This window comes from Falco cherrug, chromosome 8, assembly GCF_023634085.1.
Source record: "Falco cherrug isolate bFalChe1 chromosome 8, bFalChe1.pri, whole genome shotgun sequence".
Classification (NCBI taxonomy): Eukaryota; Metazoa; Chordata; class Aves; order Falconiformes; family Falconidae; genus Falco; species Falco cherrug.
The window spans coordinates 21,635,486-21,660,431 of NC_073704.1; the positions used below are offsets into that span (position 1 = coordinate 21,635,486).

At 37.7% G+C, this 24,946-nt stretch overlaps 1 protein-coding gene across 1 annotated transcript in view; it reads right to left on the reverse strand.

Annotated features, from left to right (window-relative positions):
* The window catches only part of LOC102052787 (collagen alpha-1(XXVIII) chain-like), a 34,269-nt gene extending 12,532 nt beyond the window's left edge, over positions 1-21,737 (reverse strand). Inside the window, exons 1-21 of the mRNA XM_027810748.2 lie at positions 21,578-21,737; positions 20,187-20,755; positions 18,509-18,529; positions 16,981-17,040; positions 15,793-15,846; positions 15,449-15,493; positions 14,577-14,603; positions 14,244-14,288; positions 12,960-13,004; positions 12,255-12,308; positions 11,132-11,200; positions 10,374-10,442; positions 8,405-8,473; positions 6,164-6,232; positions 5,652-5,720; positions 5,492-5,560; positions 4,268-4,336; positions 2,984-3,055; positions 2,329-2,397; positions 1,277-1,348; positions 324-392 (exon numbers count right to left, since the gene is read on the reverse strand). Coding sequence (XP_027666549.2) covers positions 324-392; positions 1,277-1,348; positions 2,329-2,397; positions 2,984-3,055; positions 4,268-4,336; positions 5,492-5,560; positions 5,652-5,720; positions 6,164-6,232; positions 8,405-8,473; positions 10,374-10,442; positions 11,132-11,200; positions 12,255-12,308; positions 12,960-13,004; positions 14,244-14,288; positions 14,577-14,603; positions 15,449-15,493; positions 15,793-15,846; positions 16,981-17,040; positions 18,509-18,529; positions 20,187-20,755; positions 21,578-21,737 — 1,845 coding nt within the window. The remainder of the gene's footprint in view (positions 1-323; positions 393-1,276; positions 1,349-2,328; positions 2,398-2,983; positions 3,056-4,267; positions 4,337-5,491; positions 5,561-5,651; positions 5,721-6,163; positions 6,233-8,404; positions 8,474-10,373; positions 10,443-11,131; positions 11,201-12,254; positions 12,309-12,959; positions 13,005-14,243; positions 14,289-14,576; positions 14,604-15,448; positions 15,494-15,792; positions 15,847-16,980; positions 17,041-18,508; positions 18,530-20,186; positions 20,756-21,577) is intronic.
* Between the last annotated feature and the right edge of the window lie 3,209 nt (positions 21,738-24,946).

Genomic DNA, 24,946 nt, shown 5'->3' on the forward strand with positions numbered 1-24,946 from the left:
ACACATGTAATGTAATAGATAATTATATTTACTGCTATTGCAAGCATTAAACACCAAAAGAAGAAGAAAGACAAATATTTTGATATCCAAGGTTATCCAAAAAAAAGAAGTGAACATAGGTAGGCCACACCTCAAGCTGGCATACAGTTAATACCAGGGCATGGTGGTAACTAGACTGGATACAGCCTATAACTCTGTTCATAGAAAAGAAGAAGTTTTAGGTGACCTCATAAGGCTGAAATTATTTACGTGAATAATAGCATGGCCTACTTAAGTTTTCACCCTGTGTTTATAAACACTAGGAGTTGGAGTGTGCATGTTACCTTTGGTCCAGGCACAGCTCTTCCGGGAGGGCCTGGCATTCCAAGACGTCCTGGCACACCAGGCTCTCCCTGCAGTGAAGGAAGGAGAGCAAAAAATGTGTTTTTCTGAAAGTGAGCATGAGCATCTCATAGAGAAAACATTTATGCAACAATTTATAATATTCCATTAAAATTCTGATAGAATTTCTAATATTTTGTTCTATGTGGAGTGAAATCTAACGATTTGAAGAACTGATAACTAGCATAGTTCTGATTTCTCAATAGAAATGAGATTCTTCTCAGTTGCTGAACAAATATATGTTATTAGAAATCCCTTTCTTAATGTTTTGAGACTTGGTCTAGCACATCCAGCACTCAAGACTTCCTGCCCAGCTGTGTAGGTATACTGAAAACATGTATATTTTTCTGTTAGATTTTTTAAAATGGTCCTTTCAGTGTACTTTTTTACCCCTTATTTTTCCTCTTATGTGGAAATACACACTCTTGAGTGTATAAATAGCAAAAGACTTAATAAGAAACTGGAGGCAAAAACTGGAGTAGTCCTTCTCTTACTTTCAGTGAGTACAGAGTGTTTGAATAGACTCCAAATCCATAAAAGAATATCAGCCATGAGGTAGTGTAAGGGTAAATAAAATACTGTCACATTTGTATATGCCATACATTACACTATCTTCCCAAATATTTCTGCATTAAAATACCAGTATTAGTGTCCCTTAACTTTTTCCAAACTGACAGGGAAGCAATATGGTAAATGCAAAGTTTTTTTTAAAAACCACTTCTAGATGTTTATAGGGATCATGGTGTGTCTTGCTAAGAGAAGCCTTAGCTGAACTTATTTTTTTTCCCCAATTATTTTTTAAGCAAGTTCATTCCAGGACAGTTGTTTTTGAGTTCTAGAACAAAGCAGAGCTTTGGGGGCTATTTTATACACAGAACAGTGGCAATAAACCTACTTTAGCTCCAGCAGGTCCAGGCACACCTGTTGGTCCTGTTAATCCACGTATTCCTCTCTGACCTTGATCTCCCTACAAAAATGGAGAAGACAGGTCACACATGCCAAATAATATTAAAAACGTGTTAACTGGAATTAATTTTAAATACCAGTGAAAGATAATGAAGTTCTGTCTGTGATCAATTGACCACAATGCCTTCTCTGATACATCAGCTTATACTTCTGGACAGAAAAATCTAAGAAGACATAGTGTAAAGTTTATAAAGGGATAACATCTATTTAAACATATTATTTGGCTGTAATAATTTCAACAAAAATTAAACAGCTATGGGTCCAGAATAATCCTGAAAAATTTCCAGTACAGTAATCGATTTTATTGCTGCATCATGTCATCCGCATGTATTCCCTACCAAAGTAATCTGAAAACAAGTGGATGCCTTGATTTTCCTTCCTACACTGTTTTTTTAGCCCTTCCAACTTCTTGCAATTGTAATGCTTAATATATTTATTTCTCTTCTATTGTGACATTTAATCATTTAATCTCTGCATGTTTTGTCCAATGTCTTGGACAATTATTTGAGCAATTTCCAGTGTCTTTATTTCACAGAATACAGATGATGATATAAGAAACCAGAATTACATTTTCATCTCTGTGAATCAGTACAGAAAATCAGTACAAGAGCCAGAACTTAAAAGACTGACGCAGTTGTTCCTACTAAGAGAAGCAGTATTCTCAGTTAGCTCTTTGTGGACTTCTTGGACCAGATACTACCACAGATACTAGAAATTGTGAGCCACTGAACTGTCATTTCCAAGGAAATTAATGTAAAAGATGTCCTGGGTGATCTTTTATTAACTTTTCTATTTAAAAAGTTGTTTTATGCTGAGGCTGAAATAAGCTCTGCCGTTAACCACTTTCAGAAGCACTCATTAACCTATTCCTTGAGTTATGTTTTTTCATTACTTAAAATAGACCAAAAAAGAGAGGGCTTTGACAAACCTGTTCCTGGAACATTACAGTTTTGAATGTCACCTTTAGTAAGAAATTCTCACCTTTTCCCCCTGTATTCCAATCCCTGGAGCACCTTCAGGACCTCTAAGACCAGGTAACCCTGGTTCACCCTTAAATAGGAAAATCAAAACAGTGTTTCAGAGTACTGCATAGATATCGTGCTAGATCAATTCTGCATTCACTTGGATAAGCTCATTAAAATCATAGACCTTTTAGAGTCAATAGCAAAACTACCACTGAGGTCAGTGGCCCCAGGATTTTCTTCCCATATTCAGAAGCAACCATTGTAAAACTGTGGGTAGAATGCCTAAAGCAGCATGGTTCCTAGCGATGGTTGAACACTTTAAGTATATGGAGTTTCTGATTGTAGGAAAATACTATAATCAGAAGGCTACAAAAGGTTGTCTGTAGCCATTTTAGTGGTTTCCCTTCTGAGTTGCAGGGCAATTGGCAGATTAAAAAAAAAGCCAACAACTGTAAACAAGATAAGACACCCTCCCACCTAAAAAAAAACAGAAGAAAAAGAAAAGTTTGCCCTGATAAACTATGTTTGTAAGAGAATTTTTTCACTGAAAAATGTGTTACTTTTCTTCTTGTCCATGAACACTCTCTCTTCTAGGTTTGGGTATCAGCACAGGGAGAACAGTAGGAATGCTTGGAGTGAAGCAGGTATGCTGCAGACAGGTATGAACCAACCTTTTGTCCAGGTGCTCCATCTTCTCCTGGAAGACCAGGCAGACCTGCCAGTCCTGAAGGGCCTGGCTCACCCTGACATCAATAAAAAGTAAGTCTTTCTATTAAATGCAGACTTGGTATTATTCTTTCTCTGAATCAAGGAAAACTATTTTTTAAAGTTTACTAAACTCTATACATATTTACAGCAAACATTTATACATATGAACTCAAATCTTGCTGTTTTTTAAAGACAGCTCTCATGTATCTGGAAGTATCCTACCATCTGATTGAACTGTGCATTTTATCTATGCAATTAATATTACTAGCTATTAATCCTTCAGCTCATTCTTAAAAAATAATGCTATCATTTCATTAAGTGGCAATATTTGAAGTAAATATCAGATAGAGCCAACAGTGACATGATGATTGACAACTTGCTGGTGAGTATCAGTGCAAATCTATTAATGGCTGTGGAATTGTCATTGGCCTGTCAAGAGCCTGACCTGGTTTTAGATGAAATGGGAACATATGGGGTCAAATGGTTTCACTCAGCATTACCACATTTTATGAAATTAAAGAAAGAAATTGAATAATTTCTCTCCTTTTCCAGCCTCTGTCCCAAATTCCTAACAAACAAGAGCAAAACCAGGACAGCCCTATGCTTTTCCACTATCACAAAAGTAATTTTTCATCTATTCCCATATTTTACGTTAATCTGACTGTTAATGACATAGGGACTAGTTAATATCTTGGTCACTTTAGCACTAACGTAATCTGATTACAGCTTCCTCTCCTCTAAGCAAGTGTGCTTTCTGTCTAGTAGTACAGGTTGTTTCCCATATGGAAGTGTAAGGATGTAGCTGCTGCTCTGTTTACATCCTATCCTGTGTGACAAGAGAAGGAGCTGCACAACAACCACTGTTCAGTGTTTTTATTCACCAACTCTGGCTATAGCTTAGCCTATGCTGGGGACTGCAAGTTCTGACAACTATTTAATATTCTGGATGGTTTTCTGGACAGAGCTGTACATGAGCTGTATGCAACACTGACTTGAGCATGGGCCAGACATGTAGAAATTTTCAGACACAATAAATCTTACTACTTGTGCAGAACTGGTGCATTTAAAATGTTCCTATTTCTGGATGTTATTGAAAGTCCGTGTTAAAAATTTTAAAGACTAAGAATTTAAATTTTATTTCTAAACCTATTTTTAAATGCCTACAGAAAGGATACTGAGGAAACACAAATTTCAAATCCAAATAAATAAATAAATAATAAAAAATAATCCCTCTATTAACAATGTACCTTAGAACCAGGCTCTCCGATACCTCTTTCTCCTGGCACTCCAGTCTCTCCTGGCAAGCCTTGTTCACCCTTAAGTACAAATAATTTTTTAACAGCAATATCATGGAAAAATATAAAAGCATATTCTTGGTTGCTTATATTTAAAGAAAGATTATCGTGATACTGTCCTTAGTATGATGTGTTAAACACTTGGTCACAAAGACTGGGAATCTGCAGTATGTTTTCAGCTGTCACCAAAAAGTTGTTGTTGGAATGTTTAATGCTATCAGTCTACAATTTTGTGACCCTCTGCATGTTTCCTGCAAAAGTAGCTGATATTTCAGGAGCATATCTGACATCCACAGACAATTCACCCTTCTCTTTTTTTTACCAGTGGTAAAGCATATTCCTGCACAATCATTTAAAATTTAAGAGGTGATCACTGATACTGCAAAATTCTTTACCTGGCATGGACCTTTGGCTCAGTTACACCTCTAGTTCCTTTATACTATGCTTTAATAGCCTTCAGTCATTCAGAACTTTATTTGTCACCTTGTTCAGAAAATCTATTTAAATCTCCATTCTGAATACTTAAAGGGTGATGTCTTTCATTAACGGTTCTTTATTTTGCAAATCAGTCAAGGCTAAATTATTCTGAGAGTTTTCATTCAGCAAAGAGCAAAGGTACTCTTCATTATACATTGGACCATTCTTAACTGCTAGATACAGTAAATACACAAAGTCAGGTGAGATAACAGGCAGCAGAAGTAACAAGGAAGGCAGACATTTTTTCTGGAATGGAAACAGTACAGTGAGGATAAAAGATCATACTGAAATGTTGGTGGTGTTCTGTGTTAAGTATAACTACTTTTCAGAATTGATTTGCTGCACCTGCACCTGATATGACGAAACTGCAAGTTCAGGGCAGACAACCCTTTCCATGGAAATCTATCAGACAAAGTGCAGTTCACTGTCTGATATGTAGTACCTCAAAGGTTCTGTGGTGAGCCAAGCCAAAACCTAAACAGATATCTATGGCAGTGGTTTATCAAGGCTTTTCAGTGGGGTAGGATCTTCTGTATGGTTTGATTATATTAATAAAGAAAATAATTTCCTGCAGACATGTCAATACTTAGATTGGTGTTCAGCACTTTAAAAAGCATAAAGATAGAGATAGACCATTTCTTAACTAGGAAACAACAGTAAAAACAGCACAGTAGCTTTTACTTCAGAAAATTCCCTCACCTTTGGTCCAGGTACTCCCTGTCCTGGTAGCCCTCTAGAGCCGGGTGGTCCTTTTGGGCCCTCCACTCCCTGAAAAGTTTAGTTAAGTAATTATTAAAAATAAAATATTCTCTGTTTCTACACATTTAAGTGTGGGGTGAGGGAGAAATGAAAAACACACCTTCTCTCCTTGAATTCCAATTCCAGGCAATCCAATTGGCCCAGGTAAACCAGGAGGACCAAATTCACCCTGGCAAACAAAGTACAATTGCTTAGCTGTGTAAAGATACAGAGCAATCTGGGAGAGCTCCTGTGCTAGTACATGTTGGCTTAACGTCTATTGAAGTCAGTGAATCTAGGGATCTGACCTTTTACCTTTCATATGTATGCATTTATTCCCTGCTGGTTCAGTTGCAAAGAACTGCTAGTCTCTTTCCCCCCTTTCTAAACCTTAACTTTCCCTCAGAATCAGGTGCTCTTTTGTAACACTTCCTATTTTAATATGAAGAGATGTTAAAATAGGTTGGGAGAGTTTATTTGGCATAAATCTTTCTAAAAAATACCTTATTATCCAGGGTCTGTTGTGGGTTCTTTGTCTTATTACACCCTTTGTAGTGAGTATCAATCCTGTATTCCCTGTATTACATAGATTTATTGGCACTTTATTAATCCCCTGGTGTATTTACTGCTCACCTTTTCACCTTTTATGCTGATGCCTGGAAGTCCACGAGGGCCTTTTGGTCCATCAAAACCACGGTCTCCCTACATGAAAAAATAATAGGTTGTTAACTGTAGAAACACACAGCTGTTCTCTCCGAAGTAACCTGAAACACTGTTTGCTCTGTCCTCATGAAAACCAAAATGAGAACCAGAAAGTAGCTCCTAGATCTGTTTTCCAGGATACTGAAGAAATCATCTTTTCAAATGAGCTGCTCTATGGTTTGAAATTACTGATGAAAGAGCTGAACAAGCTTCTTTTTATCTTTCTGCCCACCTTGATTGTTTAAGATCCTGTCCTGCTTCCCCTTAAATCAATGGCAAAACCACAACAGATTCAAAAGTCAGTAGGACTGAGTAATGAGACTAACTGAAAGCTGAATTCTGCTTATTTGTCTCATGGGTTAACCTCGTTAAAGTGTGGCAATGGGGATCTGGGTCTCACTAAGAATTTTGCCAGAATAAAGACCAAACTGTATTGTTGTAAAAGTCTATTATAAATGTCATTGTCTTTCTCAATGTTTATTTACAAACCAGTGGTCTTAGGGGAAATGCAGGTTACTAATAAGGACACAAATACTGTGCCTTCTTGTACTTCTGTTAGTAAAACATGTAGAGACAGATCATTAGCTTGTGTAAATTGTCACAGAATCACCCAAGGCAATAAAGTTAGGCCCCAGACAGGTCTTTTCTCTCCCTGGTAACCAATTCCATGATTTGAACTTTGAAACACATTATATGGATTTCTGTTTAAAATAACATTCTTCACTCCTGATGCTTTAGAACACCTGCCCTCATTTTCCTTTTTACTGAACTGTGAGCTTATAGTAAAAACATTCTGAAGAAAGCAACTGTAGAATTTGCTTAGATTAACAATTCACCTGTTTAAAATGTGTTTAAAACCAGAGAGCTGACATACTTGGCAGCTGTGAATAGCATCAGAGATACGTATAGACACCGTTGACACATACTTGGCTCCAGGTCAGACTTGGCAGTCAATAGTAGTACATTTTTTATAGAATCAAGAGTTTCAATAATGCTGGCAGAAGTCCACTTTAATTATTTTATTCTGTCTATTTTATTTTATTTTATTCTGTCAGTTGCTCAATGGTTTTGGTTAGATTATGCATTCTTCTGTTCTTGTTCCCACTGTGCATTGTTCCTGTGCTTTACTTACAATTTGTAGTGTTTCTTCCTACATGAATGGGTATTTCAGTGGCAATGAAGTGATTTCTAAATGCATTTTCTTAAAATTATTTTTTGTTTGTTTTCATGCATGAAATCTGCTAAGAAAATACAATACAAGCCATAAACTTGATAGATAATTTTTATAATTCATCATAAAATACATACTGGAAGTTTGAAGATATTATGCTAGCCATAGTAAAATTTAAGCAAATTATTGTTCTACAGTATTGCACTAAGCAAAAAACCTAAGATTTTTAGTAAAGGGACAGTTGGGGCCTAAATCTGTGAAACAATTTTTTGTTTTCCCAGCCAAAACTGACTTGGTGCATGCATAAAAATGAGTGAATCAGTTGCTCATTTTAGCTTATGTACAAGCTGTGTCACTTTGTTATTGTAACCAAAGGTCAAAGTGACAGCTGAGCCTGGGAGTTGGTTTTCAGTGGGCAGCAAAAGGAGCTAGCAGTGAGGCTCATGAGTTCATCCAACTCCAAGGTGCAACTACTACTGTTGTTACTTCCACTGAATCTGAAAATTAGTAACAGCAGCTTTCTTTTCCCACAAACTGAATTCAGACTTCTGGTAAAATGCATAAACCAGCAGCTGAGGTATTTAAGTTTAGAAGCCTGTCTTTAGTGACAGCAAAGATCTCTATATATAAGGATTTAGAAAAAAGCAACAACAAAAAGCTACATTTTTTATCTAGGAATCACTTTTATACTATGTTACTTAAAGCCAGATGGTTGAGGCTCCTTTAAGATTATAGCTGAAATTCTTTCCAGGCTTAGATCCCCCAAATCTAGCATCAGGTGAATTAAATATTGGCTTTACAGGCCCCAAAAAGCTAGCTGTGCCTAGAAGTCATGTTTGGACCAACTGAATTCTGTGAAAATATATTGAGTTAATTGATGCCAAATTTTCATACTAAGTTACAAGCTTCTTTCTCAGGTTTCCATCTCTGCTATGGACTTGTTTTGGCATGCGCTTATTTAATGGTGCTGCTCTGGTCTTAAAATGCTTTAACTGCTGTACCTTTGCTCCTGGAAGCCCTTCTCCTGGTGAACCTCTTTCTCCTTGAACACCTTGTGGTCCCTGAGGCCCCTGTTAATATAAGTTTAAAATAGCCTAGAATATGTATTAATCATTCAAATCAACAGCAGCATGTTCTATGACATTGTTGGTTTTAAGCACGTCTTTAAATATTGGTGTAGTTATAACCTGTTAAAAATAATACAGTAATGCGATACAGTAAGTGATGAGCATTCTGGCCTGCAGCAATAACAAGGCAGACAGTTTTACTTTTCTGGTTACTTGCAAATCACAGGCTATGTAGCTGAAATTCCTATTCCTTATACTTTTGAAACTTTAAACTTTAGTTTGGTTTAAAAATTGTTACTAATCCTTATTAATATATCAATAGAATCATGAGAGATGGGGAAGCAGGTTAAAGAAAATGCAGAAGAGTACTGAAGAAGCTATAGAGAGATTTGACTGTAGTTGGTGAAGAGAATAATAGCATGCCTGTCTCTTTTTGAAAGTAGATCTGATAGGAGCACAAGGGGCAAGTAGGACAACTAAAACCTTTCACTAAATGCAAGTGCCAAACCTGTGCATATTAAGCCCGCTTCACAGTGTATTCCTGCATCTGTTTTTTTTTCCCTCTGATTTATTCCTTGAGATTAAAAACACATCACAGAATGCTGGTACCTTTTGCTCTGCATAGCCTGAATGTGCTTCTGCTTCTTCAGCATAGAGCTTTAGAATTATGCCTAGTTTTTTGGTAAAGATAATAGCACTGCATTCAGCCATAAAAAGAAAACTCTTTTGAAGCTAATACACTTTGAAGTAAATTTTAAAAATTTAATATAATTTTTAAAATCAGAATCTCTTGGAACACCAGTACAGCTGCTGTGGCTAACAAAGACGCACATCATAAGCACCTCTTCCCTGACAAAGTAGCTCTTCCTCTGTGCTGTTACTGAAGAGACTGAGGAAGCACTACTGCTCCACTTAGACTGACTCTCACCACTGGCCTTATTAGTAATGCTCTTTTCTTTGGGCTCTTCAATGAGAACTCACTCCTCTCCAATAGCGTATTTTCAAGCAGGTTTGAGATCAGTCAGTTCTGTTACCAAACCATCTTTCTGTTTTTCATGGGAGCACCTCCTTTGAAATGATTATTACAAACATTTCCTTGTCAGTGGGGAAGAGCTACTTGTGAAAAAAACCTGCACAAAATTTCCCTTGTGGTTGCACTAAGGGTCTTTCATCCAGGTAATGAGAAATTCATTTGAGTCTGCTGTATTGTAAATAGCTCAGTAAATGGTGCTGACAATTTAAAAAAAAGCTACCATAAAATTGGTGTACTGATTTTCTGATTTACCACAAAGAGGTTGAATTTACAACTAGCAGGAGTAGGAAGGGAAGGAAAAGAAGGAAAAGACTCCAGAGGCAAGCCTACTATAAATTCTGAAAGTAAAATGTTTTTTTTATTTCTCCCTCTGTTACCTCCAGTAAAGGGAATACTGGTCAAATTGTTTCATGGAACCACTTACGCAGTTTGGATGTCTTTGTGGAGGTTGTTTAGGTATGACTATTTCTAATGTTACAGTGGTTGAAATGGGAGTCTCTCCCTCAAAGCCACACTGATGTTAATGTTCTAAAGATAGCAAAAAGCAGTCAGCTTCGAAGTTACTACATGTGGACTTGAATCTATCAGGGGACAGATCTATTTAAATATTTCTGTCTTTTTGCATAAGGTGTTATTTTTTCATAGCTGTTTAGGAGACTAAGGTAATTAGAAAAGTTAAGGAATTGGAAACATTTCCATTTTATTGAGGGAAATGAAAGTCAGACAATATAGTATATATGAGAGAGAACTAGTGGAAGAAAGAAAAGAGATGGTATCATTTAACACACACATATCCTTTTTTACAGGGAAGCACTGAGAATTTTTCCTTTCTGTCCTGCTTCCCTCTCACCAAATAAAAAATAGACATACCATAAGTCCTGGCTCACCAACTCCAGGTGGGCCTACAGGGCCTGGTCTTCCTGTCAAACCGGTGTCACCCTTCAAACAAAGATGCATTTTGAAAATGCCTGATTTAGGGATTTGTATGTGTGCAGCATATAACAACTCATCAGACATTCTGTGCTTGAAATACTTGATGTAGGAGAATACAGGAATGGCAGAGAAAATGTGAGTGTCCCCAGTCATACAGCATGCAGGGCCCAACAGGCACTGAACTGGCGCAGTGCCACAGCATTAGGGGATAGCCCCAGTTCTGCATTTGAGAGAAGGCAATCTTGAACCTAAATGGTTAATTATTCCCATCATATTCCTACTACACTATGTATCACTTATTGTCCTTTTCCAAGAAGTCAGCATTTCTATCATAGTGCTTCTGTTTTCTTTATGCCAGTTATCCAAACCAACAAGCCTGTTTTTCACAGGATAATTTTTGTTTAAGACTAGGTATGCATTTTTTTTTAGCCTTACACTGCTTGGATTGAGTTAAGACAACTGTAAGAACTACTGTAAAAAAGTTCTTTAAAGTACATACTTAAAATGTACTTCTTTTTTTTTTTTTTACCTCCAAACAGTTTTGATCAACACACAAAATACCTTTCCAGTACCATAAAAACATCATTTAGAGACTTGAAGTTTCTCATGTACCAGCAAGTATATTATCTCAGCTGTTTCAGTCTTCGTTCTTATCCTATAATACATATCATATAGAAGATGAGAGGTGCTTGTACCTTTGGACCTGGCAGTCCTATTCCAGTCTCTCCAGGCAAGCCAGGTGGCCCAGGGAGACCTCTTTCACCCTTTTCAAAGAATGAAAAAGAAACAATTCTGCTTAAAATGTTTTGTTTCATGTGGGATATAAGAGTTTTGACACTCAAAAGCTCTGTGCCTCACTGTTGGCCAGCAGGCACTCTAAATGTGGTGCAAAGGAGATATCAAAAGAGATACTGTCCTTCATAAACTTATTTACAAGTTTTTCTCCACAGTATTCCTTTCAAGAACCCATTACCCTTGGCTGAATTATTCAGTTTAAGGATTTTCTGAGAAGCAAAGTGTAACTGTGGCCTTAATGAAGTTAAAACAGTTCCCATATTGTCTATAACACCCAGTGGTATTTACATCTTCCATTAGACTACAATGATGTCAATTCATCACAGAACCACAGAATAAATATCAGTATACCTGGAATTTACAATGGAGTGAGAAGAAAACCCAGCAAATCTTAAAGATTTAATAAATGTAAATCATATTTTTCAAACAAACAAACAAACAATATTTTATGTTTACAGAGGGGACTGTATCTTGCAGTGAAACACTGGGTGACTTCTGTGGCCCACCTTCAGAGGGCCCATTGCACCACTGCAAGCCTGTTTCCTGAACTTTACTCATCCTTGTGACTTCAAGGTATCTTCTGCTGAGCATCAGTAAACAGTGGGACTACTAATTTTGAGATATAGAATTCTTCCTGAGAATGTACAGTTTCAAGAGAAGAGTTTGTTTGAGATCCCAAACAGAATTCCTGCTTGGCACTTAGGGGGAGAAAAAAAATAAACTGAAAACTGAAGAAATGCAATGCTTACTGCTGCTAAGTGATACTCTGTGATGCTGCCATAATTTTAACTGTTTGTGAGAAAAGACTGGAGTGTGATTTGGACCTGAATCTAATACAAAGAGCAAATGAAGGCCTTTCTTAGGAACCCTGTAGAGTACAAAGAGTATATGATTTGCTAGCAATGTCACATTAAACTGTATCTCCTACACAAAGGGTATGGGGTATAAAGATAAAAGCATTGTTGTGAGGCTGTAATAATACCTTTTAACATTAAGAAATAGAAGAAATAATGCAGTTCTTGCCTTTGATCCTTGCAGGCCTTCAGGCCCTTGATCTCCGGATTGTCCTTGTGGACCCTATTAAAACAGGAGTGGTTTTAATGAGATTTTTAGGCTTTCAGAACAATGGTAGCTTGAAAAACAATCTCTGATTTGCTGTAGTCTGCATGAAAATATGAGTTACAAACATTTCAGAACTGAAGCTTTTCTTTCTCATGCATGTATAGATTCAGCTACTTAATTCAGTTGGAGCTGGGACTGGTAGTTGCGGGACAGAACTTGGCTCTCCCTTTATCTGAATACAGTTAAAGGCAATCTGCAGTCAAGATTTCCTGAAACAGCTATCATTTGAAACAGCTAAGTTTCTTGGCCTTCAGTCCAGGAGTATTGGGATGAAAAGAGACTGAAGTGTTTACATATACTTCTGTGAGACAATGAAATAGTTAAGACACTGAATGGGAAATGAGTGGTTTTGGTTTTTATGGAACCGTATTTGCTGTGATCTTTGAGACTGAATCAATTATAAGGGTGATTTATTTGTGTAGACTGCTCCTCCAAATTCTTGTTAGTTTTGCTGTTTAAGAGATAGATTTTGGATGACTTGAACTCAGTGACTCAAAGATTCCATGGCAGTTGTGGTATGATATTATTTCAGAGGTTTTGCTCCCAGGAAACCAGGTACTGTTGTTTTTACAGTTTTGGTGTTTGTTTGTTTGGGTTTTTTTTTACCTGTAGCCCTCTTGTTCCTCTGGGGCCTACCGGACCTTCAGGACCCTGAAAGGCAAGTGAAAGAAGGATACATTTATGTGTAGATTTTGTAAAAAAGACTTCTAAGTAACTTTTTGCTAAGGTATCTGTCCTGGTTTTGGCTGGGATAGAGTTAATTTTCTTCTCAGTAGCTGGTGCAGTGCTGTGTTTTGTATTTAGTATGAGAATAATGTTGATAACACACTGATGTTTTACGTATTGTTTTAAGTAATGTTTATACTAAATCAAAGACTTTTCAGTTTCTCAGGCCCTGCCAGCAGAGGGGCTAGAGGGGCACAAGAAATCGGGAGGGGACACAGCCAGGACAGCTGACCCCAACTAGCGAAGGGATATTGCATACCATGGAACGTCATGCTCAGTATATAAACTGGGGGGAGTTGGCTGGGGCAGGCTGATCAGTGCTCGGGGACTAGCTGGGCATCAGTCAGCGGGTGGTGAGCGGTTGTACTGTGCATCACTTGGGTTTTTTTTTCCTTTTGGGTTTTATTCCCATGTGCCCCCCCCCCCTTATTACAATTGCTATTGTTATTATTGGTTTTATTATTATATTTTATTTTATTTAAATTAAAATCTTAAATTCCTCTTAATCTCAACCCGTGAGTATTTCCTTTTTCCTGATTCTCCTCCCCATCCCACTGGTGGGTAATGGGGAGTGAATGAGCAGTTGTGTGGTACTTCATTGCCAGCTGGGGTTAAACCATGACAGTATCTTATTTAGATATCTTTATATTAAAATAAAAATAAAACCAAGAGAAACTCATTAGCCAGCAAGTATTGAATGAATATTTTTTAAATGGACTGTGGTAATCAGAATACAGAGTAAGAATGAACAGAGTTAATTATCAAGGACTAGTAATCCAGGATTAAACTCTTTATTTAATTTAAAATATTCACAGCAATTACACACCAAACCTTGAAGATTGGTATTAGAAACCTTGAGTTCATTTTCACCTCTCATTTCCTTTGCTTACTGTTTTAAGCCTTCTGCCTCTGTTAAAGTCAGATAAAGAGTTTTACCATTGTTATAAACAGACTTAGGCTTGGGCCTTGAGAGGAATCACATGAAAATACAGGAGCTGAGAAAGTTACTGAAAGTGGTATCCTTGATCACTTCATTTTTAAAATGGTGAGTTGTTAAATTTCCCTCAGCCTTAGATTTAATATTTGCTTTAAATGTATCACTATGGGTTTTTTCTGTTTTTTAACGATGTTTCCTGAAAGCGTAACAACTTTGTGGGTACTTACTCTGTCTCCTTTTATGCCTGGGATTCCACATTCACCTCTTTCACCCTAGAACAGAACAGGAATACATATTTATGAGGTGCATTGCACATATCATCCTTATTCTTTGGGTGCTTTGATTGAAAACCTAAATGTTATTCTATTCATGACATATTACAGCAATTGTGCCTTAAGATAATTTGGGAAGGGACACATCTATTAGAGCTTGTGCAGCAGTTGGTAAAATGATGTTATTGTTCATTACTAGTATTTATAAGGAATATAGTACTATACATAATAAATAATAATAACATCAAATATCTATATGTAAGCAGAAGTTCTGACTAAAAGTAGTACCTTCTCTCCTTTATATCCAGATTTCCCCTGGGAAAATAAAAAAGCAAAGCAGGTTGTGAGGATATATAACCCAAATGTAAGAATGTGAGTATTGGCACTATTCACATTCTACTCTCTCTAGAAAAACAGCATTTCAGACTATAATGAACAATTAGGTAGAAAAGGTGATCTCTGATAAACATGGCAATATGACTCTGAAAACTGCATCTACGGTCATGGTAGATGCTGTTGTATGTGTGAACAAATCTCATGAAACTGTCATTTTTGACTGGGATTTTGATGATGTAAAAGCAGATCAACTAGAGTTCGTATTTCCATCTTAGTGAGAAACACCCTAAAGTAAGAAAGCATGAAAAAAGTCACTAACTAAAAAGGATGTACTGAATAAATAAGAAAATACAGAGTGAGTCATATGTGAATGAATTCAGAGTTAAGCACTAAGAGCCTGACCCTGCTGTTACTTCCTATACATATTTCATTAAGCTTTTTCATTGCTATTACACACTGGATCCTTTATTTGCCAAGTGGAAAGTTTAAACTAACCCATAAAGATGCAAGTGGAGTGTCAATTTCTGTAATGTTCTTAGATTATCATACCAGAGCTTTTCACACTTTTAAGAGGGACTATGTATTATTAGAGAGTATTTTCTAGATCACTCTTAGAAGGAATTATTCCCTTTCTTTAAGGAATGATAATGTTTTCAGTTCTTCTAGTGTTAATGAATCATTAGGTGGTAAACCAGATATGAAATCTGCTATTATAATTAAAAACAAACAAACAAACAAACAAACAAACACAACAAACAAAACGGTGTTTTTGCCTTGAACGAACACTGCTCATTGGAGAAGAAAGGAAAAAAATCTTTTTTTACCTCTATTCCATCTCGTCCTGGGATTCCATTAAGACCTGGCTCCCCCTATGAATAAACCAGCATCAAGATCAGTGAAATCATAAGAAGATAGTATTGACCTGATTATCTGAATAGATATCTCAGTGTAATACAGGAAGCATACAAGATCCCTCTTTTTATACTCTGATGATTTTATGCGTTAGATATGATTTTAATTTGTAAAGAATCTTAGTCTTTACTACAGTAAAAGGGGTAGGTGAAGTTTAAGAAATTCACACGTAGAAAGTACATGGGCATGATTAGGATAGTCATTCCATATTAATGAAATACCAAATCTTTCTCCTAAATCTGAAAAATCACATCACCTTTGCTCCTTTCAGGCCTGGAGCTCCATCATCCCCAGTGCGACCCTTTTTACCCTGAAAACAACAAAATACAATTCTTATAATATACATTAGTCAAATAATTTTATTTTACAATATATACACCTTTTATATATAATTAGGGTATTTGCTTCCTATAGATTCATTTTTTAAAATCTGCATTTTCTATAACCTTGAAATTGAATTTCTGGGAGCAGCATGACCAACTCAATAGGCAGCCATTTTTCTTTTTCGTCTGTTGTAAACAGAAATTGTTCAGGTCTCCTCTGAAGAAAAGAGGTGATCAGATGTTTCTGTGGCTACCTAGCCTGCCAAGTGCCAAGTTTTGTTTTCTTTTGAACTCTTTGAGGTGTATGCTTTTAAGAGCTACTTGTACTCTCCAAGTAAAGGCATTGAATAATAACCCAAACAAAACTGCTGTCTGCACACAAGAGGCTAAATTTTCAATTTACTGTGCAGGATAAAACTGGTGTGTATTTCTGTTTATGTATGTATAGGATGTTCAGGTGAAAAAGATAAGGATGGGCAGATGTCTAGGGCTCTGTTTGACACTGTCCCTTCACCTTAAGTAAGGGCTATAACATACTATGGTGCTTTAGTTCAAAGCATTCAACTCCAAGAGTTTTTTTTAAAACTTAAACCCTGCAGTCTGGATCACCAAACCTTGTATGAAGCAATCCCCCAGATTTGGTTAGGGGTTCTAGTCGTCAGACTAGTCTGAAAGAAGTCCGGTCTATTTTACCCTCTTTACAAGTCTGTTATCTCAGTTATTCCTAATGATTCAGCTTCTTGATCTCTCTCTTGCTTTTAGAGAGCTTTTCAGATATTAATGTTTGATTTGGGGCTAGTTAGATGGTGTCTGATGGTAAGAGATGAATTACTGTTCCACACAGGAAAGTTGCTCCTTCCTGCCCTTTAAACTGCTGTGGCTAAAAGGAGAGCCTCACCACATCACACTGTTCTTTTTTTCAGAGGGAGCATCTCATGGCATTCTCAGGTCTCTCTGGTATGACATTAGCATGCAAAATAACTTTGGAGGACTATATATTGAACCTTGAACTTCTGCTGTCTCAGGATTTGGGTTCAAATAATTTCCTAAAAAAATCCAACAATGAAATAAATATGGATTTATACTGTATATCAGTTATTTGAGAAATGACAGCTACTTACAGCTGGGCCAGGAAGGCCTCTTTCCCCCTTCTCACAGTTACATGTAGCAGCCTGGGAACACTTTAAATGAAAATAGTCCAAATCAGCACATTTTAAAAGAAGAGACAGAAAACACATGGACATTACTTTTAAGTTACTGTATGGCTAGTCTGAGTATACCAGTAATGACCAGAAGCCAGTTATATTTACATGTTTTATGGAAATCTTTTAACTGTCAGTTTAGTACTTGTCAGGAATGTGGCCTCCTATACTCCACTCAAAAATCCTTATCATTCCTACTCTTGAAATTTCAATCATCTTGATAATGGCTTTACCTCCAAGCTTTTCACAAGGCTGGTTTATTGATATGCTGTGTTTATCATTGCAAATTTGTTTTAATCACTAGTCACTGTAGAGATAGCCAAGACAATGAGGTAAGAAAACATCTTCATCCTACTAGTGAAGACCACTTCACTATACGTAGGATAGATCACAGTTTAGCTCTAGTGTGATCTATAAACAAAAAATGTTATAGATGAAGACTTTAATCCAATTAATGCAATCCATTATAATAGTTTCTAATCTTTCTTTTTCTTCTGTCATCTCTACCAATATGTGTCCTCGTCAGACATCATTGTGGTATGTAGTTATGTGAGTTTTAGGATCTTTTTTAAACTTTAAACCATTACATAACATAAAATTATTACAGATACTGGGTTATTTTTGGAGAAGGAATAAGGACTATTGGGTTGGGTTTTTTTTGTTTTATTATTTATTAAACCTCCACTCAGCTTGGAGATGTCTAAAAGTGAAGGTTTTAAATATAAAGCTTATCTGAATATCCCAATTAGTAACAATATATCCTCCAAGGGTAACATTGAATGTCTTACTACTTCAGGATTTATTTTGACAGAGAAAAATCAACATGCCAGTGGAAATGAGTGAAAAATAAAATTCTTCAAGTTTTACAGACCCTTATTTAGCAGTCTCCTTGAGCTGCTCATCAGAACAGTCTTTGCCTGAGACAACTGTACCTTAAGCAGGACTAACATCTTTAAAAGGAAAGCTAACTTAATTTCCCCCAAAATGGCAGTGAGACCTACTAATGCCTGCAGTCTGGGTGACACAGTATGGACAAACTGGGAAAGTGCAATGATGGAGCTTTGAGTTCCTTTCCTTTTTTATACTCTGTTCCATGGGAAGAGCATTAAGGGCTATAACTGCACCCGATTAAGCCCTGTGTCATGTTTCTTACTTACTGAGTCTGTTGAATGATGTGCCAAGACATATCAGCAAATTCTTGCTAACCTGAATACTCACACGTTGTTCTTTTTCAACTTTGAAAATAAGGAGGGAAAGTAAATGATACTAGGATAGCAAATTAAAGCTCTGTCCTGCAAATACAAAAGCATGTTTTACTTGAAGGCAGTTCCATTAAACTCAATATTTAACCAACTTCCTAGCAATTTTCTTGAATTATGTTTCCATATAATTGTAAATGTCTGTAATAAGTAGTAGTTCTGTACAGAAAAAAACCCCAAAAACTTACCTCTTCCTCAGACAGGTCTTTCTGTAAAGACAGATATTCAAAACAACATTAGGAACTTAAATCCAGCTCTGCAGGAAGGACACTGAAAGATGTTAAAATAAATTGCTTCACCAGCTAGTTAATTGAAGTATGCAATTAACATACTAACAATTAAGTTTTAATTTCTGAGAAACATTCTAGCAATCTCCACATTCCAAAAAAGTTTAAATCATTTAAATTCTTATTACAGATTGTAGTAAGACTGCACAAATCACTGACTCTCCTTGTCCAGCCATAATTTGCTAAAATTACAATGGTAAACAGAGCTAAACAATATAGTTAACTAGGTATATGGGAACAACACACCCAGACACTACGCTGTTTCCGAAGTGGGAAATGGCAGCAGTAGGAGTGAGTGATGCGTACTCTGCACTTGAGAAGCTCTTCTATGCATACTGTTAGGCACACACAAAATGAGAACAGTAAGAACACCCTACAAAATATTTGACTTTGACAGTGATCACACAAAGTTATCGTCATCAAATTATATCTGTTATTTTTTAGAAGATCTTTACAGCTTAAACATCCACATAAAATGCATTCCTCCCACTTCTCACAACTGATGTAATCTCTTGAGAGCCCATATATGTGTTGATGAGCAGCAAGGCAATACACATCTCTGAAATTCACATGTATGCACATACAATTATGCCAGATCCATTATTTAAACCAGACAGCAGCCGTGTTCTCAAAAGAAGGCACCTGAGGATGGTTGCCTGTTTGGAACAGGTGAAATAAAGTGTGTTTAGTCACTTGATAGGTGTTTACTGTGATACAGAAAGCAATGGAAATACCAGAGAAGATGGGAAGGGTGATATGAGGGGAAACCAATGCAGAGTGGCAGGCTGTTCGAAGTGAGGGACAGGCACACAGGAAGGCCAGCTTGTCTACATGCCCTAGACTTGAATGAGATCATTCAGGTGTGTGTTTCACTGCAGAAGTCTCCTGGCTGTTATTGCTATTTCTTTTTTCTATCTCTGTGCATGCTTACATCAGAACTTCATCCACAGCTTGCATCACCAGATGAATAGATTAGAAGATGGCTCTGTTCTCCATACTTGGCAGGGAATGGTTTTCATAAATTCACATGCAGAAAAGAAGTACCCAAGCAAAACTTCAAGCTCAGTTTACACATTTCCCCTTGATTGTTGTGATCAGGTTTTCCACTGAAATATCAGGATGTCTATGGCTACGTTCAGATTTTATCTAAATTGACCTGTCTCCATTAAGGTCTACAAATTTACTACTGCAAGAGCTGCCTCTTTTTTGGTACAAAAAGCAATGTCACATTCCCACTTGCTACAGAAGAAAGCACTAGGATGTCAAAAATTGGTTGGTTTTTTTAATAAAGGAGATTTAAAATACCTTCCTTCGGAGGACAAACAGAGATAAAAATAACTTCGCAACAGGTCCCTAATTCAGTTTCCAACTTCAAATATTTTGGCTGGCAAGATCTAAATGGTGGGGAGAGAAAGGAAACCTGTACTTTGGCACAGTGGTCTCATTAATAAGTGGGCCACTTTAACATGTACAAAGTACAGGTTTCTTCAATAGCATAAGCATTTCGAAATATGGGAAATAAGACCATTTTTTACATATGTTCCTACAACTATTTCAAATTATGAGAAAGCATACATACCATTTCTTTGAGAACCTTTTCCATAGTTTCTTTCTCCTGGAGGTTGAAAACAAACCTGGATGCTGGGATGCTGGCCAGGAGCCGGAGCTTGGCAGCATTGCTAACCTCCTCAGCCACTCTGGTCATTCCCATCATGAAAAATACAATTCCTTGGTGTTTAGCATCAGCTGTAGCTGCAAAAATATCTGGGTTTCTTGGATGGTCCACTCCATCAGTGAAGAACACAGCTACTTTTACACTACCTGGAGTACCTTCAGTCAGGTAGAGTTGTGTGAGGTTAGTTATAGCATAAGTTGTGTAGGTGCCATGACCTATGTAGGTGATGGGAGCAATGTGGGATTTGAATGCCTCAGGACCTTTCCAGTCATGGAAAGTTTGCTCTATGAAAACAGTGCTGCTGTACTGAAGTAAGGCCATCCTCCAGCTAAGGGTACGTCCAGAACTAAGCTGCAGACTTTTCATTCTGTCCACTGTTTCCAGTACAAATTTTTTCTGCTGTTCATGATTATAGTCCTTAGCACTTTCAGAGCTGTCCAGTAAAAAAGCAATCTCCAGAATGCAATCTTCATCTAGAATAAATAGGTACCATAGGTGAGTGGAGTGATTTTATACTGTATCTCATTCTACCCTTACCCTTACATGTATTTGAGGCTTCAAAAGTGGGAATGCAATTATGGAAATCAAAACATCTGTGATCACAAATGTGAGACTCTCATGAAGATAGAGCGTGTAGAGACTGAGGAACTTGCTCCAGAACAGATGTCCTGAGGTGTAAGGAACTGAAGGTGAGGTGATGCCATGTAATATGAAATGAGGACTGTTGTAGTGGTTTTATACATTCATTCTGCCCTTTTGCCTGGGATTTTTCTGAATATCCTACCAGTATGAGGACTGGGAACATGGAAGTCAACTACAGAAAAAATGAGTCTTAGCGAATAAGACACTGGAATGTGATCTGACAGAGCTAGATTTTGTCCCTGGTACTGACCCTTACATCCAGTGGCATTAAAGTTTCCAAAAGCAGGATCTGCAGAGTATTAATTTTCTGAACTACTGATGACATTACTTTTATAGAAATACAGTTATAGGGGCTACTATTGTTGTGACAGTAACAGGCTATCAGCCAAATCATAAAAAAGCCTAGAGGTAATCTCCTTTTCTGAGATATACAAAAGGTGAGGGAAAAGACAGGAATAAAAAGATGAAAGTGCAAAAATAAGGCATGTGAAAATTAGGATGTGGCAAGCCTCATGGATTATAAGCACTATATTAGAGTGCAAGTTAGCCATGAGTTACTCCAGAGGCTGGACATAAGGTTAGTCCAGAGTCCAAATAAATGAATCAGGAACACACACACATCTCCCCACCCATTTTAAAACGACAATATTCACCTTGATCACTTGGTCTGGGATATTTTTCTACAGTATTTGACAGAATGTGTTTAGGATTTGGTCTTCTCAATCCATATTTTTTTTCTTCCCTGAGATTTTCTGCTAAAAACTCATGGTGTTCAAGTATCCACAAAAGCCACCAGAATCTGAAGAACATCATTTGTTTGGTTTCTGTTTCCTAAACAACACAAATAATAATACAGAAATACAGCAGTAGAAGGATAATAAAACATTATTCAATTTTTCTCCAACAGGCTGCTTAGCAAGCTGTATTTTAAAATATAGACCTTAAAAATGAGCTGATTTTGTTTTCTTTTGGTAAGATCTTCTCCAAAATGTATAATAAATAATAAACAGAGACATATTGGAGTAATTTTCAAGCACACTGCATGTAATTCTAGCACATGACAAACTGGAGACAGACATTTTACATACTTCTCTTTCACTGCCTGGTAGTGTTTGTACAACCAGCACTTCTCAGAAACCTTAACCTTGGCTGTACCCATGTGGATGCAGTGTGAATCCCAAGTGTAATTCATAGGGGTGTTTTTTTAAAACATGCGTTTTCCAGAGCTGGCATGGAGAGAAGGAGGTATAGAGGCAGACCTGAGTTTTTCTCTGTTCAATCTACTTAAGAACTGAGGGTCGTGCATACTTCTTGCTGTCACAGCACCCCTGTCCTCAGCAGTCCTACAGAGGAACGGTCATGGCCTGAGGGTGCTGTCCAGGCATGAATGTACCTGCTGTGCAACCTGGGAACATGCGGGCCTGGAGTGCTGAGCCCAGGCTTGGCAGCTACCTAGTGATAGGACTTTTTCCTTCTGCAGGGACCAGACCTGTTTGTCCTGAGCTCGCAGGCATACCTGGAGCTCACAGGCTGCTCAAGGGCTAACAAGTCAGTCCTGCTCCACTTCGGTTTCATTGTCATCTCCCTGCAAGCTCTCCCCAGGTAGGCACAACATGTAGCAAAAGGGCAGCTCAGTGGCAAGAACAAACCTGGCAGGACTGAGCATCTCACAGAAGTCCCTAACACAGCCATGTCTTCAGGGTTTCTCACCTCCTGCTAGTTTAGGGCAGGTATTCTGGTGCCCAGAGACACAGAAAGGACAAGGGGTACTTACCTCGATGTTCCTAAGCAAAAGGCTGCAGAGATGCAGGGTGCTGCCCTGGGCTCACTGGCTGCTGCGCTGCTCTCCCTGTGCTGGATGCTCTGTGAGGAAAGGAGAGAGAAGCTGGGCTGCAAGATCCTGTGAGAATCGGTGTCGTGTGTCAGGAGGGGCCAGCCGACAGAGGCAAAGAGAAAGGGGAAGAACAGCAATCCTGGCTCCCCCTTCTCACACCCACCCACTCCTCCCCAGGCTATGCACATGCATCCTAGTTAGACCCCCACAGCCATTTCCACACATAAATCCTCATCCATACTTGCACATGTACAGAAGTGGACTGTTCTCACCCCAACACACTTCCCTACACACCAGCCCAGTTGTGTTCACTCTCTTCCCCCATCATTACCACACACCTTTCACCCCCATACTTCCGTACATCTGCTCTGGCAAGGCAGCTTTTGGTACTGGACATCATGTTTTCAATATCATCATAGCAGTCCATGTGTGTAGGATCCATTTCAGACTTAAATGAATCTGCTCATAATGAGTGATTCCTGTTACTGCTGCAGCAGAAAGGTATTTACTCAGTTGCTGGTGAGATTGCCAAGCATGAGGATGTCAAAAAAAGCAGACCACTCTGAAAGCTGTACAGTTTTACCAGGCTTGTGTGTCACACCTATCCTTTCAAAGACTGTAATAGTTAGAGAACAAGGACTGACACATAGTATAATGCCTTCAGAATCTAAGCTAGGTGGCTATGGATCCTGAAGACCATCTCTTTTACCAGTAATTGCATCTTGTCACCTAGTTCTTCAAACAGCCTCAAAAAGCTTTTGGATTACAAGTGAACATGTTAAACAAGTAGCTCTTTTCCACAGAAATAAATACCTTTTTGGTTTTTTTTCCTGTGGACCCATCATTTTTCACCTATATGCAAAGAGGACTCAATGCTAACTGCTGTCCTCCTTTCCATTGTAAGTGCCTAGCAGCTCAGCCCATTTATGACAGTCACAGCCAGGGATGCTGAGGGGATTGTGCAGAAATGTGAAACTTTGGCTCAAAGTTAAATAGACAGGAGGGACTGGTAGCACAATGTAGCTGGATGCTGAGGCCATTTGCCCAGATTCTAACCCTGTTTTCTATTTTCCATCTTTGCCGCCAGTAATTAGTGCTGAATTGGAGAACTAGGGTGGCTGAAGTGCAGCTCTACGTATTGTATGGCTGATCATCCTTACCTAAGCTGAAACTAGCTCAGATATTGCTATCTGTGTTACAGTTACAGCTAAGAAATAATCTTTCAAGATGGGAAAGAATTGATGTCTCTTTCTCTTCAGCCGCTTTTATTTTTCCATGCTTACGCTGATATATTTAGATTTTGATTAAGGCAAGGAATGAAAAGGCAATTTTTTGCCCTTTAGGGAATACAGATAATATGGTGTTTAACTGAAATAGATATAATAAATCTCACATAGTCTCTAAATCTTACTGAGAAAAATTCTAATTCTAGCAAGAAAAAACATGTTAACTATGGTTGGGATTGTGCACCTCCCATAAGCAAAACATTGTCATTCTTTCATTTTCCCTGCTAATTCCTACCTTAAAACATAGCTGGCAAATAATTTCTTAATTAGTCAACTATTCTGCTTGTATGTTTAGTAGCAAGTTCTTGGCTTCAGGATATTTCCTTTTATTAATGAATGATGTTTACCCTCAGGACAAATTTTTCTTCTTTTTTCCCCAGGTGCAGCTTTAAAAGCTTCCTTTTAAAGGAGTGGGGCCTCTGCATTTTTATACCAATGTTTGCATGGGATGTACATGGTATTATTCCATCCAGAATTCCAGGTATGTGACATACCATACAGTACACTTCTAGACTTGCAGTCTTCTGAAGTTGTGTTGTTCTCAATACCTGCACTATTCTTATGGTGACAGTTTATCAAAACCTAAATTATACCGATGTAAAATATGTATGCATTTGTTGAAAGAAGGGTTCGCCGGAGTCAAGAAGACGCTCAATATGAGTTATGCATCTTGCTCAACTTTATTAGTTTCTAACACTACTTATATAGAACCAATACACATGCATATTCGTAAAGCAGAAATATAATTGGTTAGTAGTTTCTAAACATGCGCGGTTCTCACACCCCTAATTATCATGACTAAAATAAGCATTCTGTCCATGTAGCTAATTGTGTTGCTGTGCTTCAGCCTTGTAGTTTGTTACTCCCTGTTTTCCCATACCGGTCCCTATCTTTCTTGGCCC